Source organism: Natrix helvetica (genome assembly GCF_964273705.1).
Source record: "Natrix helvetica genome assembly, chromosome: 4".
NCBI lineage: Eukaryota > Metazoa > Chordata > Lepidosauria > Squamata > Natricidae > Natrix > Natrix helvetica.
Window position 1 is genome coordinate 103,412,519 of NC_138550.1, and position 14,651 is coordinate 103,427,169.

The window sequence follows — 14,651 nt, forward strand, 5'->3', positions numbered from 1 at the left end:
CTCTGAGTATCCAGAAATGCTCAGGATATCTCCCTGTGGCCAGCAGTATATATACAGACTGTGTTCATATAGCACAGGAAGATGTAATTTGCTAAGCCTGGATTATTGACTAAACCACAATGACTCACATTCATATAACCATCATAAATCATAATTAACAAACTACAAGAGATGGATTCACCCAGTATAGTAAAGCAAAATTGAACCAGCTCAACTATGGCTTGTGTGAGCTCAGCTATATAAAATTATTTGTATCATGACAATCATCTAAGTTAGGAAATATCACATACTAGGCTTCATATGTGTCTGAAAAAGTGAAACTTGTGTCTTCCCTGTTCAGAACTGATATTTGATATGGGTTTGAAATTCCACAAACTGCAATACTCATGGGAATCTATCATTTTGCGCACAAAGACTTTCCTTCCATACAAACATGCTTACAACTGCAGCGATAGTTCAACAGTAGAAAGAGGCCTTTATACATCAGGATTCACCTACTGAAATGGGAATCGTACAACGCTGCCCTGAAGACTGCTTAGAAGTTACAAGCTGCATACAATGTGTGTATTTGCTACATGGCATGGAAGGCAAACGACTAAATAATACCTTGCTATTTTGTTGGTAGTGTACATGTATAACTTAATGTAAATGTATACTTTATACAATTTTAAAGGCTTAAATTTTAATACATGCTCTTTCTTGCTTTAGGAAATTTGTTCTGACTGGTAACATTGCACAGTGGTGGCAAAACTACAAGGCTATGTATTTAAAACAGCTGTTCAGCAATAGGTTGATTACATTCCCTTGTCAGCACATCCTCTTGATCAATTACTTCTGTGTTTAAACACACAGCTTACAAATCCAGCCAATTTTGTAGCAAATTCATTACAAGTTGATCTCCAGGTACACATAGTTCAAATGACATTGTATCTTCCCAAATGTGCATGAGCATGGTATATAATTAACAAGCACTGTGGCTTGCTTTGCAGAGAAACATTGTAATCAACTCAATCTGTGCACTTTCAGCTAAACAACAGAATTTGAATGACCGCCAAGATATTAGCTTAACTTAGACGACTAATTCTCTATGTCAGTGATTCCTAACTTTAATTTCTCACCTGTGAGAACAATGTGTTGTGAAGAAGAAACTATTACACATATGTTAAACAAGAAGCCACCCTAACGGCACGTAACACTGTGAGTAGGGTCATCGCTTATCATTTCCTGTACTTTTTCTACTACTAGAAGCAGTGAGTTTCAAAAATTAGTAGCAGAATAATAAATGCCGAATAATTCTAATTCAGACTCCGCAGCTATTGAATGCTTTTGTACCAGAGACAAATTCTTTGTGCATTAATCACACTAGTATCAAGTATTCAAGGCCTTGTGGCTGGCTGATGTGGTTAGGAGATATTGCCAATGCTTGAGGTGGCACTTCAGCCAGAGCTAGCCCTGAAAGTAGGCAATGAGCTGAAATTACTGAAGGGTAGCACCGCCAGGGAATGCTGCCTCAGGCTTTACACCAGAGCAAGCCCCTCACTCCCTAGTGCCTGCCATGGCACCCACTCTGCAGACCATACCTCTCTCCTTGTGGCCTGCCTGGGCCTCCTACCTTTTCCTACACTGCAGTCGTGCAAGATCCTCACTTAACAACCTGCACAGTCCTGGGGTTATCATAGCAACTGGAATTGCACTTATTTGGTGATCACATGTGGTTGCAGTTTATGACCCCATCACTTAACAGTGAAAATCCTGGTCCCAATTGCCTTTGTAACCTGAGGACTACTTGTACACGTACCGTATTTTGCGGACTATTAGATGCACCCGTGTATAAGACGAATCAAGATTTTGAAGAGGTAAGTGGGAAAAAAAAGTTTTTGCCTTCCCTCAGACCCCAGCAGCATTCTGCAGACTTCAGCAGGGCTGAGGCAAGGCAATGCTTCTGTTTTTGTGAAAAATGTCCCGTTTTTAGCAAAAATGGGATGTGGCGGCGGGGCTTCAGGAGGCCAAAAATGGCTGTATTCGATGTATAAAACACACCAACATTTCCATGCTCTTTTGGAGTGGGGGGGAGGTGCATTTTATACTCCCAAAAATACCGTAATTCCAGGTGAAGCTTGGGTGAGAATGCAGACAGGCCTTGAATGCCGACCATTCATTCAGTGACTGTTTGAAGTTATAGCAGTGCTGAACAAATGGTAACTATTGATCCCTGAAGCGCTACCCGCAGTCACATGATCAATGTTTCGGTGCTTTACAGCCCAGTTGCATTTATGACTGCAGGGGCACTTCTAGTCCCCAACCCGCTCTTCTGTCCTTCATCTTTGCCCTTTTAGCAGCACTCCTTGGTGGTAGCACTGGGACTGAAGTAGAGGCATAAGGCTTTTAGCAGTCTCAGTGACTACTATTGACCCCAGGCATCAACTTTAGCCCCAGGGTTGCTAGCACCACAGGTAAGTACAGCCTTAAGCCTTCCATAGCCATGGAATTATTCCAATTGAAATAATTTAGTTTCAGTTCAAATTTTGTCTTTATTCATTTACATAAGTGTTGATGCCTTTCCTTCCAACACTTTTGAGATTTATTTGTGTAATTACCACATGTTGGCAAAATAATTTTTGTTTTAACATCTCCAATATTGGTTGTTACATAATTTGTTAGTCTTAGATCTCTTGTCGATTTAGGGACACTTTCCCAACCTAACATTCTTGAAATGTATCCACCTATGCTGCTATGGAATTAAACCCAGAGTATCTAAAGGAAATGTTCCCATTGCTGGCAACAACATTTCTAAAACTCCTACTGAAGTCCCACATGAATGGCTAGATTCAAAAAAATAAAGGGCCAGAAATCCTTTTGGTAGGTCTGATGAAGATGCATACTGAAATGCCATTTTTACTGTACAACCATTAAAGTTGTAGGATTTTTCTAATTAAGCATGCTTTTGTATGTCTGAAACAATGGAAAAGATGAAGTGCTCCAACTGGTCAAATATCTAAACAAAGAGCTCTTGTCAAACCTCTTCTGTTTTGTCTGAATTATAAACAATTGCTAAAACTGGGGGGGGGACCAAGATCATCTTCTTATTTAAAAAATAAGACATTAAAAAAACCTATATTTATAAATGTATAAAATCCTTAAAAAATTACAAAAAGAACATGGACTGCTAATGAAATGCAAGATTTCTGAACATTTTAATCTTTAAGCAAGTAGAAAAAACACTGTATGAAAATATATTTTAATTAAGATGTTTGAATACATTCAGACTGGCCATGGTTAGTTACTGTAGATTAGTAATCCTGCAATATTTCAAAGATTATTTTCAATAGAAGGCTACTAATTCTACCTATGCCAGGTAAGCCAATTAAATTGCATAGACTTAAAAATGGACTCAATACACTTCAAGAAAAGAGTTGCAGCAAAAGAACAAGAATAAAACAGCACAATATTTATTCCCACAAAAGACACGTTATATAAAATACATTTCTAATTTTGAAACTGTGGTGGTGTAGTGGTTAGAATGCAGTACTGCAGGCTACTTCTGCTGACTGCAATTTGACAGTTCGAATCTCACCAGGCTCAAGGTTGACTCAGCCTTCCATCCTTCCGAGGTTGATAAAATCAGGATCCAGATTTTGGGGGGCAATATGCTGACTCTCTAAACCACTTAGAGAGGCTGTAAAGCACTATGAAGTGGTATATACATCTAAGTGCTATTGCTATGGCTATTGAAACATATAGCTCCAATATTCATCTTCTCGCTTTTGGCCCTATCAACAGGCTTGATTCATTTGAAATGTAAATACTTACTAAAAGACTGGAAGTTTATTTCTCTCACCAACAGTTTAAAATTCATCTAGTTCCATCATTTACATGTACATTTTGACATGTTATTAATTAAAATAAATCATATGATACTGAATTCCTCTGATTTCTATTTATTATAGTATAAAAATATGTATGAGTACTACTTACCCTGAGAAATCTGTAGTGAGAATACCATACTGGAATATATATATTCGGCTAATATGGCACAGTGTGAGGTATCCCATAGCTACCAAAAAAGAATACCTAGAATCATATGCATTGATAGTATGAAACACTTTAGACAAAACACTGTAATCAAAAGTACAGCAAGTACAGTAGAACCTGGTTCCCAATACAGCTATTTATTTTGCTTAGGTTTGCTTGCCTCTGATCTATTATCAAAAAGTTTCGACAGCAAATTTTCATAATTCCTTATGGCTTTCTTATAATCTGTGGCAGAGGTGGTTCTCACCAGTTCTGGAGAACCAGTAGTGGAAATTTTGAGTAGTTCGGCGAACAGATAAATGCCACCTCTGACTGGCCCCGCCCCATCTATTCTCTGCCTCCCGAGTCCAAGCTGATCGGGAGGAAATAGGGATTTTGCAGTAACCTTCCCCTGGAGTAGGGATGGAATGGAGATTTTACAGTATCCTTCCCCTGCCACGCCCACCAAGCCACCACACCCAGCAAGCCAAGCCCACAGAACTGGTAGTAAAAAAAAATTAATCCCACCATGATCTGTGGGTTTATAAACTATAGCTAAAATATAACCTATCTCAATAAAAATAGTTTTAGCCATCCTGTGGAATTGATGCCTTTATTTGGTCTATTTGATGGGGCTGATATCAATCTTATGAATGTGATTGTGTTACACCTCCTTCTCCTTACAGTTCAATGAATTAGGAAGGTGTCTGTCTGAGCCATTTCAGAGTATTTTCTGCCTGTTGTAGACTTAAACAATCACCTTATAGCGGAGATGTGTGACACATATATATTTAATAAATAAGTAAAAATATGCAGCATTTCAACCCATCACTCTGGCATTGGATTTTGTACATCTGCATCGAAGTAATCTTCCTTGCTCTTTGTAATAAGTGCATTTAATCAGTACTCCACAATGCCTTAAAATGGCTGAAATAAGAGGTACCCCAAGACAGCACAAAGTCACGAGCATCCATTAATCAGATCAGTAAAGGAACATAAAGAAACAACATTTTAAAATATTACCGTTTTTAACACTTACGATAGACATACGAACTTACCTATGAATGTTGGCAATACTGGCCATGTTCATGATGAAATAACTTATCATCACTAAAGTAAAAATATGAATGGAGTACCTTGGAAGAGAAGAAGAAAAAATTCCATTTTCCAAAAGCCAGTAATAGCTAACAGACATCAATACTTTTTTGAATTAACTAAGTGAAGGAGTCCCTGCGGATTTTTACTCCACTAATCAATGCAGAGTCTGGGGGTGGTGCTCATTTCTGGTTCAAGACCATTCAACCAGCCCTGTCTGAAGATATTTACATGGTCATGTGGCCAGCATGACATCATGGAGCACTTTTACCTTCCCATCGAAGTGATACCTATCTATCTATTCACATTTGCATGCTTTCAACTGCTAGATGGGCAGGAACGCAAGTAGTACTCATGTGGTACTCGGGCCTCGAACCTCGGCTGCCATCTTTCCAGCCAAGAAGCCCAGCATCTTAACTGCTGAGCCACACACCACCCTAAAATTAACTAAAAGTTATGTAGAAAGAATCCAGTCACGAAAATCCATCTGAATCAGTGTTTACTTTTATTTTTTTGAAGTAAACTCCTTTGCTCTTGCTCTCTTCCTCTTAAATCACAGACTGAATACATGCTTCTTTCTTGAAAAATGTACCTGCTGATAAAAGAGCTTTGACATTTTGTTTTCATAATGTTACGGTTGCCCAACAGAATGTTTTACAATTCCCAGCATACACAAGTTACTCAATTCATAGTCACAGTGAATAGAAAGTTAGACAGGAATGACTCACCAACCAAAGCAGAAGAGGGCAAAATATATTCCCAAAATTGTGGCAAATGCATGACGAACGCCGGAGTTGGCTTGACTAGGCTTTAAGTATAAGCGAAACCAAAATGCAGCCAAGAGTGCACAAAGCTGACAAGCAACAAAATTGACCTAAAGGAATATGAAAATAGATTGGAATCACTCATAATCATTAGCAAGAAAAAAAAATCTAACATAAAATCCTGGAGATGTTGTAGGAAATTTCTCATCATCATCATTATTCTCCTTTAAAGAAGTGGGAGAAAGGAAGCACTATGTTTACATATATAGCTGGGCAACCCTGCAAAAGAGTAAATTGCCTTTGATGTTTACTTCAAGCAAAAGAAGTCTTTGCCTTCAATCCAGCTTGGTTTTAAAAATCCAGACTTTTAGGTTAAATCCAGATTCACAGGGCAGTTCTACATATGTTTATTTAGACACAGATCCAATAAGTTCAGTGGAGTTTGCAAGCTTTTTAGGAGGAAGGAAAGTTGCTCTCTAAAAACATTTCTTTGAATTCAAAGGCAAGCAAGAAAATTAGCTAAATTAATTCCAAAGATTTACTCAAAGTAAATTAATAGAAGCACCCTGTGGCTTGCTATTACAGAATCAAATTTGCAGAATTAAAGACTGGAATACAAACATTCATATTCCACTTGGGCAATTCCCCATGAGGTTTTCATGTGCTAAAATAGTCATCACCAACAAACACATGACACAAGCTTTTCTGTTCTCTAGAACTCTTCCCTGACAAAATGAGAAAGGCATTATGACTTTTTTTTCTTACTTCATTATTTCTTCCTCTTGCCATTTCTGCAATATCTTGCTTAATGAAAATTTCTGAGAATTCAGAAATCTACATATAGACTTCTGGCTCTGTTTTAATGGGATAGGCATTTCAAGCCATATCTAGCACAAAACTGTGCTAAAATCACAATTTTTAGCTATGATGCACATAAAGTAACAGAGTCTTATTTTAGAAAGTGACAAGCAGTTGCCTGCTGAAGGAAAAACAACCAGAAGAATAAATTATTTTGCAGAATGTTGGTTATTCTGAAATAGAAAATCATAATCTTCTCACAAAAATACTAAAAAATATATTTATTAATTCATATCTTATTTGAATTAAATTGAAATTGAATATTTTATTTGGCCAAGTTTGATTAAACCCACAAGAAATTTGTCTTGGATACAGAAGGTCAGTGCACAAGTTGCTCTCATCAGAAAAGAGGACTTTGGACCACTGTGCTTCATTAAGACCAGGGTCAACGCAGCTGTCTACCAGGAGAATTTGGAGCACTTCATGCTTCCTTCCGCAGACAAACTTTATGGGGATGCTGACTTCATTTTCCAGCTGCCCACACTGCCAAAAGCACCAAAACCTGATTCAATGACCGTGGGATTACTGTGCTTGATTGGCCAGCAAACTCGCCTGACCTGAACCCCATAGAGAACCTATGGGGCATTGCCAAGAGAAAGATGAGAGACATGAGACCGAACAATGCAGAAGAGCTGAAGGCTGCTATTGAAGCATCCTGGTCTTCCATAACACCTCAGCAGTGGCACAGGCTGATAGCTTCCATGCCACGCCGCATTGAGGCAGTAATTGCTGCAAAAGGGGCCCAAACCAAGTACTGAGTACATATGCATGCATATACTGTTCAGAGGTCCGATATTGTTCTATGTACAATCCTTGTTTTGTTGATTGCATGTAATATTCTAATTTTCTAAGATGGTGGATTTGGGGTTTTCATGAGCTGTACGCCATAATCATCACAATTATGACAAATCACGGCTTGAACTATCTTGCTCTGCATATAGTGAGTCTTATCTCATATATTAGTTTCACCTTTTAAGTTGCATTACTGAAATAAATGAACTTTTGCAAGAAGACAAGATGGAAACTAATCAAGGAAGAAATCAACCTAAAACTAAGGAGACATTTCCTGACAGTGAGAACAATTAATCAGTGGAACAGCTTGCTCTCAGAGGTTGTGGGTACTCTTATCATTGGAGGTTTTTAAGAAGAGATTGGACAACCCTTCGTCTGAAATGGTATTGGATCTCCTACTTGAGCAGAGGGTTGGACTAGAAAACCTCCACAGTTCCTTCCAACTCTTGTTATTGTGTTACATGGCATGCTTCCCCTACCTTGTTTTAACATAATTCAAGTAAACTACTGTTTTGTGAATGCTGTCATGCAACTTATACTTTACACTCTAAAATCATTGCTTATTTCTCAAAAGGACCTAGTCTTATATGATGCCATTAAATCTGGATACAATTAATGCTTTGATATACAATTATATGTAATAATCTGATTTGCGACATACTACAATTTTGAAAAGGCTGGAGCTTTGCACGGTGGTATTGGGGTGGCTGACTGTGGCATTCCTTCAGGTGGCACTCTTCATCGGTGGCACGGGACTAGAATTGAAGTAGAGGTCCATGATTAGTGATGGCCAGCTGAGATTGCTGAAGGCCCTGGCCAAAGAGTGATGCTATACAGGGCAGCCAACAGTGCAGATAGATGGGGGAGAAAGTCAGATAGGGATAGTTCAAATGCTCCTGTGTTCATTAAGGGTAGGTGGGCTGACAAACTCTTCAATTTTGATCACATGACTATATGGGTGCTGCAACAACTATACTGCAACTTATGCCTGTAACTGGATCAGGCACAAGCCGCCCAAAATTGTTCTTGATGATATGGGCGATCTATAAATTAAATAAATAAGTACAGGTACAATGTTCCCTCTAATTTTTTTTCAATGTGAGCAGAAAAGTATAGTGTTTGAGCGGCACATTTTCATGCCTGAGCACCTGAATTTTTTTCACAGATGTCACCTAAGACAACAACGAAATCAGTATTATTTGAAACTCAAAGTTATGTTTCTTCAAGGTACCCGCTTAATTCAAAGTGTTATATAATATCAGTATCACTTAACAACGCTCCTGCTTAGCAACCAAAATGTTGGCTCAGAAACTCTGGCATTTGAAGCACGCAACTCTTAAAGCTGTCAAGGTACAAGACCCTTGCACCCCTAACCCTTTAGGAAAAAAAACCCAGGGGTCTTCAAACCTGACAGCTTTAAGATTTGTGGACTTCAACTCCCAGAATTCCTCCTCCAGTCATGTTGGCTCAGGAACTCTGGCATTGAAGTGTGCAACTCTTAAAGCTGTCAAGGTACAAAACCCTTGCACCCCTAATCCTTTAGGGAAAAAAACCCCAGGGGTCTTCAAATCTGACAGCTTTAAGACTTGTGGACTTCAACTCCCAGAATTCCTCCTCCAGTCCTGTTGGCTCAGGAACTCTAGCATTTGAAGCATGGAAGTCTTAAAGCTGTCAAGTTACAAGACCCTTCCACCCCTAGAAAAAAAACGCAGAGGTCTTCAAACCTGACAGCTTTAAGACTTGTGGACTTCAACTCCCAGAATTCCTCCTCCAGTCATGTTGCAGCGACGTCATCTGCGTGGATCTGCTCCATCTTTGCTTTCTTCATTGTGGGCAGGGCTGCTGCTGAAGATGCCGACGAGTTGCCACCAGAATAACTGCTGCTACCTCCTCCTCCTCCAACAGCACCACCAGATTTGCTCCTGAGCTCAGTGCCGTGTTACCCCTGCCCGCTCCTCCTCCTCCGTGCTTTTGAGGAGCCATGAGGCTTTTTTTTTCCCTGCTCCCCCCCCCCGCCTTCCTACTGTCTCCTGCAGCCTCATGGCTCCTCAAAAGCACGGCGGAGGAGGAGGAGGGGGCAGGGGTAACCCAGCGCTGAGCTCAGGTGCTCCGAGCGGAGGGGAGGCGCCGCTGCCACGCGCGGAGATGCCGGCTGGAGCTTTGGCGGCTTCATCTCAGCTGCAGCGCCGGGCGGCAAATCCGGCAGTGCTGCCTGTTAGAGGAGGAGGAGGAGGTGGCAGCAGTTCTTCCGGTGGCGGTGGGGGCTTTGGGGCTTCACAACTAGCCTCAGTCGCCCCGTGCTCCTCAAAGCAAGTCTGGGGAAGTCCTTTGCGGGCGACCCGTTCTAGCTGTCTGCAAAGGACCTCCCCAGCTTCTGGAGCCTGTGGCAATAGAAATCACTGCGCGGCAGTTGAAAACTGCTGCGCGGTGTTTTCTTGCCACCTGCGCGGCCGCGCAGCCGCGCACCTTAGAGGGAACGTAGTACAGGTAGTTCTTGATTTACAACAATTGTTTAGTGAGTGTTTGAAGTTATAATGGCACTGAATAAAGTGACTTATGACTGTTTTTCACACATTCGTTGCAGCATTTCCATGGTCATGTGATCAAAATTTGGATGCTCGGCAACTAGTTCATGTTTATGATGGTTGAAGTGTCCTGGGGTCTTGTGATCATCTTTTGTGATCTTCTGACAAACAAAGTCAATGAGGAAACTAAACTCATTTAACAATTGTGCTACTAACTTAACAACTGCAGTGATTCACTTGACAAATGTGCCAAGAAATTTTATAAAATGGAGCAAAACTCACTTAACAACTGTCTTACTTAACAACAGAAATGCTGGGCTCATTTGTGGTTGTAAGTCGAGGACTATTTGTGCCATTTGTTTAGTACTATCGTAACTTTCAGTGTTCAGTTAACAAATGATTATTAAGCAAGGAATACTTTTAGCTTCTACTTAACAAAGAAATGACTTTTACTTAAAACAATAACAACATGTGATTCTACATTCTGCTCATGGATGACAAATCCCATCTTCTCACTATGGGCCATATTGTCTAAGACTGATGGAAATTAAGATTCAGCAAACTCTGTAATCTTGCTCTCTCTAAATTAAAAAAAAATCAGAGAAAGAGAAGAAAAAGAGGATAATATTGCCAAGATAACATTTAGTGACTATTTCTGCCAGTGAAACAATTGAACCTGATAAAAACAGATAAACATTGATTGATAAACTCTCAATCCATCTCTGTCAAGTCCATACATTCTTGTTAAAACCTAAATGTTAAATGTTAAAATAATTTTCACTATCTTTAATAAATGCTATGAATTAATTAAAGACATACATTAACTACCATGAGATTCTATGTAAAAATATACATTTATCAACAGCTGGGACTCAGAAAAGTAACAAAGGACACTACACAAGACTGAAATTCCTGAAATTCAGTGTATGGATGTGGTCTACACAAAGACCATATATATATCACAATAAAAAGGTTTAGAGAAGTATAATGAATGGAATTGGTACAAAATAGATTTAGTTAGCTGTCTTAGCCTTTTATTTCTTATCTTAATTTTAATTTTACTTGACTACTTCTTACTTCTCTTCCATGCTATGCATACTACTGTTTATTTTGAAAACATCGTGGATGTGTATTAAATTCTACTCATTAAAAATCCTATGACTGCATAAGACTAAAATCAGTCTTGCCTGAACTAGTTCGCCCTTGTTTATGTTTTTTGAAAAAACTCCTATAACAATCTACACTTCTGTCTGGTTTATCACTCAGTTCAATCTAATGAGCCGATTGCTGTTAACACAGCACATACTTCCTCATTGCTGAATGAATACACATTTCCTTGTTGTGCAAAAAAAGCAAAAAAGCCAACAGGTGCCGGAATAAAAAGAAAATCTAACATCAGATGACCAGTCTCTACAAGCCTTAATAAAAACATTTAAAATAGAATTCAAACACGACTACAGCTACCTCACTCTGCTCCCAAATTTATCAGTCCATACAAGCAAATACATTGCTCCAAGTAGGGTTACTCCCTGCAAATGAATTTCTCTCATAGGAGTCAAATTTGCAAGGAGTTGCAAATAGCCAAACACAATTGATCCAAGTGAGAATATACAATTAGAACAGAACAGCGCATAAAACAGACTACTGTCAATGCTGCTGACACACACAAGAATTACTTGGATCTAATAGCTCAAGAATGAGCATCATTCCAAGAATCCATGAAAAATTAGCATAACAACCTGAGACAATCTGTTCATAAAAATATCCAAGATGTGGGAAGGCTTAATATATTAATTTAAAAAATTAAAACTTGTAAAAGTTTGTGTTAAACTTTTAAATGTTAAAGCTATTTCCTTAAATATTTGTAACTGAACTAAAAGCTTGTTTCTCAAGATTTTACAAACTGCTGTTGCAATGTAATTGTCACATATATCGTTGCACAATAAGTTTGACAACTGTCACAAGCCAAGGCCAAGACTATGGCGTATCATACATACATACCTGTATTTTGGAACAAGTATTTTTAAAAAGAAAACTAAGCACCTAGTAGGACTATAATCAAAGTCACAACTGTTCTACCATAGGAAGTAGCCACTAAGCAAAAAAATAAAAAAATAAAATAAAATTCAGAGCACGCTCTTATTTATTCAAAGTCATCATGCATTGGATTTTCTGCAAGGGCCTAGTGTCCTCTCTGCACCTGAGATTCCTGCTATATTGGCTTTGTAGAAATGAAACTTTGTAGCCTTCTAAAGCCTGATTACAAAGTCCAGTTTGGCAAAAATAAAAACAATGGCTATTTCTGATTTGAGCGTAGACATTAAGGAAGATGACAGCGATGGAGGCTGTAATTACAGTCAACACCAATAAAAGAAGTCTCAACCTTCTGGTGGAGTTGATTTCCTGGTGTGGTCTATCTAGTACAGTTGACACTGAAGACACAAAAAGCCACAAAGTTTGGTTAAAGTTCACCATATAATAAGAAGTAAAAGGTAGGCATCATATTAACCAAGATATCTGGATTAGTGTAACATGAATAGAACCGAAGGATACCAAAAAAATCCCTCTACTGATGGTCGACCCTGAGGTCACTCACTTGTGGGGTGCCGCAGGGGTCGGTCCTCTCACCCCTTCTGTTCAACACATATGTGAAGCCACTGGGTGAGATCATCCGTGGCTTTGGGGTTGGATACCATCTGTACGCTAATGACACTCAGCTGTACATTTCCACCCCAAACCACCCCAACGAGGCTGTCGAAATGATGTCCCGGTGTTTGGAAGCCGTCCGGGTCTGGATGGGGGACAACAGACTCAAGCTTAACCCCTCCAAGACCAAGTGGCTGTGGTTACCGGCACCTCGGTTCAACCAGTTGATCCCATCACTGGCCATAGGGGGCGAACAATTGCCCCCTGTGGAACGGGCGCGCAATTTGGGCGTCCTCCTAGATGCCCGGCTGTCAATGGATGAACATGTGGCAGCCGTGGCAAGGGGGGCGTTCCACCAGGTTCGCCTGGTGCGCCAATTGCGCCCCCTATTGGACCGGGATGCCTTACGCACAGTCACTCATGTGCTTGTGACGTCTCGTCTGGACTACTGCAACGCTCTCTACATGGGGCTCCCCTTGGGATGTACCCGAAGACTACAGCTAGTTCAGAATGCGGCTGCGCGGGCCATCATGGGGAGTACTAGGTACTCCCACATAACACCTCTCCTGCGCGAGCTGCACTGGTTGCCTGTGGTTTTTCGGGTGCGTTTCAAGGTGCTGATTACCATCTTCAAAGCGCTCCATGGCACAGGACCTAGCTACCTGCGGGATCGCATCCTACCACATACATCCCTGCGACCAATTCGCTCTCACAGGGAGGGACTCCTCCGGGTGCCGTCCACTAAGCAATGCCAACGGGCGGCGCCTAGGAGTAGAGCCTTCTCTGTGATGGGCCCAACCCTCTGGAATGACCTCCCCCCCCGATATTAGAACTACTACCGACTTCCGCTCCTTCCGACAAAAACTTAAGACTCACCTGTTCCGATTAGCCGGCCTGGCCCATTTATAGTCCTACTCTTACCTCCTGGCGGATATTTTATTTTGGGATAGTTTTTAGGGTAAATGTTTTTATAATTTTTTAAAATTTTAATCTAACTTAACTAAATTGTACAGTGAATCACTACTACCTCCTCCAGTCCTATATTTAATTTATTTATTTTGTATTTATACCATGTATATTTATTGTTCAATTATTTTAATATGACTGTACACCGCCCCGAGTCTCTTTTGAGAGAGGGGCGGTCTAGAAATTGAATAAAGTTAAGTTAAAGTTAAGTCATATAACACTCAACAAGGTGACATTGCAAACCATGACTTTAGCTAAGTACAGAATCAAAATGAGAGTTTCAGGAAGCACATTTGACACTGCATATTGTCTTTGTAGTGAAACAAAAGCAATTGAAGCATTTGTTTCATTACAAGTCGCACTTTATAATCAAGTCAACTGCAGTCCCATGCACATGTATTCTGAAGCAAGTCTCATAATATTCAGTGGAACTGATAAACTTCCTACCATCCAAATAAATATATATTTGCATATTTTCTTCAGTCCATAAAAGAAGTATTTTAAACAAATAAACCTGGGGCAAGGGACTTCATTAAAAGTAACAACAGTTTTAATGAAGTTCCTCCTCTCCATAAGTTTTACCTCTCTTCATCTCAGAGCAGTGGCCAGATTAGTCTGAATCTGGATAGTTTTGCCATGAAAAGGAGAGAAAAAAATTGTATTTGCAGCACTGCCATTGTTCTTTTTTTAAAAAAATACTTTGCTAGTCTTTTACAAAGCAAAATAGAGACAGATTGTGGATAAGGAAGTTGCATACGCGATTAATAATTTTAAAAATATCTTCAGCAGTGCCTTGTGTTGCCACACTCCCTCCCTCTCCCCTCCTTTTTTGTTACTATTTCCTGCCCTTAATTCGGGTGTCTTTCCCTTTTCCCCCTTCTGTCCTCTTCGTGGTTCTTAGACCCAAACTAAATCACATCCTATCCTATCCACCTCTGCGGGTGGAAGCCCATCTTAAACCCTCCCTACGGGTATAAGATTGGAACTCAGGACT

The 14,651-nt window shown here is 39.9% G+C and overlaps 1 protein-coding gene across 1 annotated transcript in view; it reads right to left on the reverse strand.

Annotated features, from left to right (window-relative positions):
* The window catches only part of MBOAT1 (membrane bound glycerophospholipid O-acyltransferase 1), a 31,867-nt gene that overhangs the window by 16,274 nt on the left and 942 nt on the right, over nt 1-14,651 (reverse strand). Inside the window, exons 2-4 of the mRNA XM_081952975.1 lie at nt 5,835-5,980; nt 5,070-5,147; nt 3,976-4,071 (exon numbers count right to left, since the gene is read on the reverse strand). Of these exons, the coding sequence (XP_081809101.1) occupies nt 3,976-4,071; nt 5,070-5,147; nt 5,835-5,980 (320 nt within the window). The remainder of the gene's footprint in view (nt 1-3,975; nt 4,072-5,069; nt 5,148-5,834; nt 5,981-14,651) is intronic.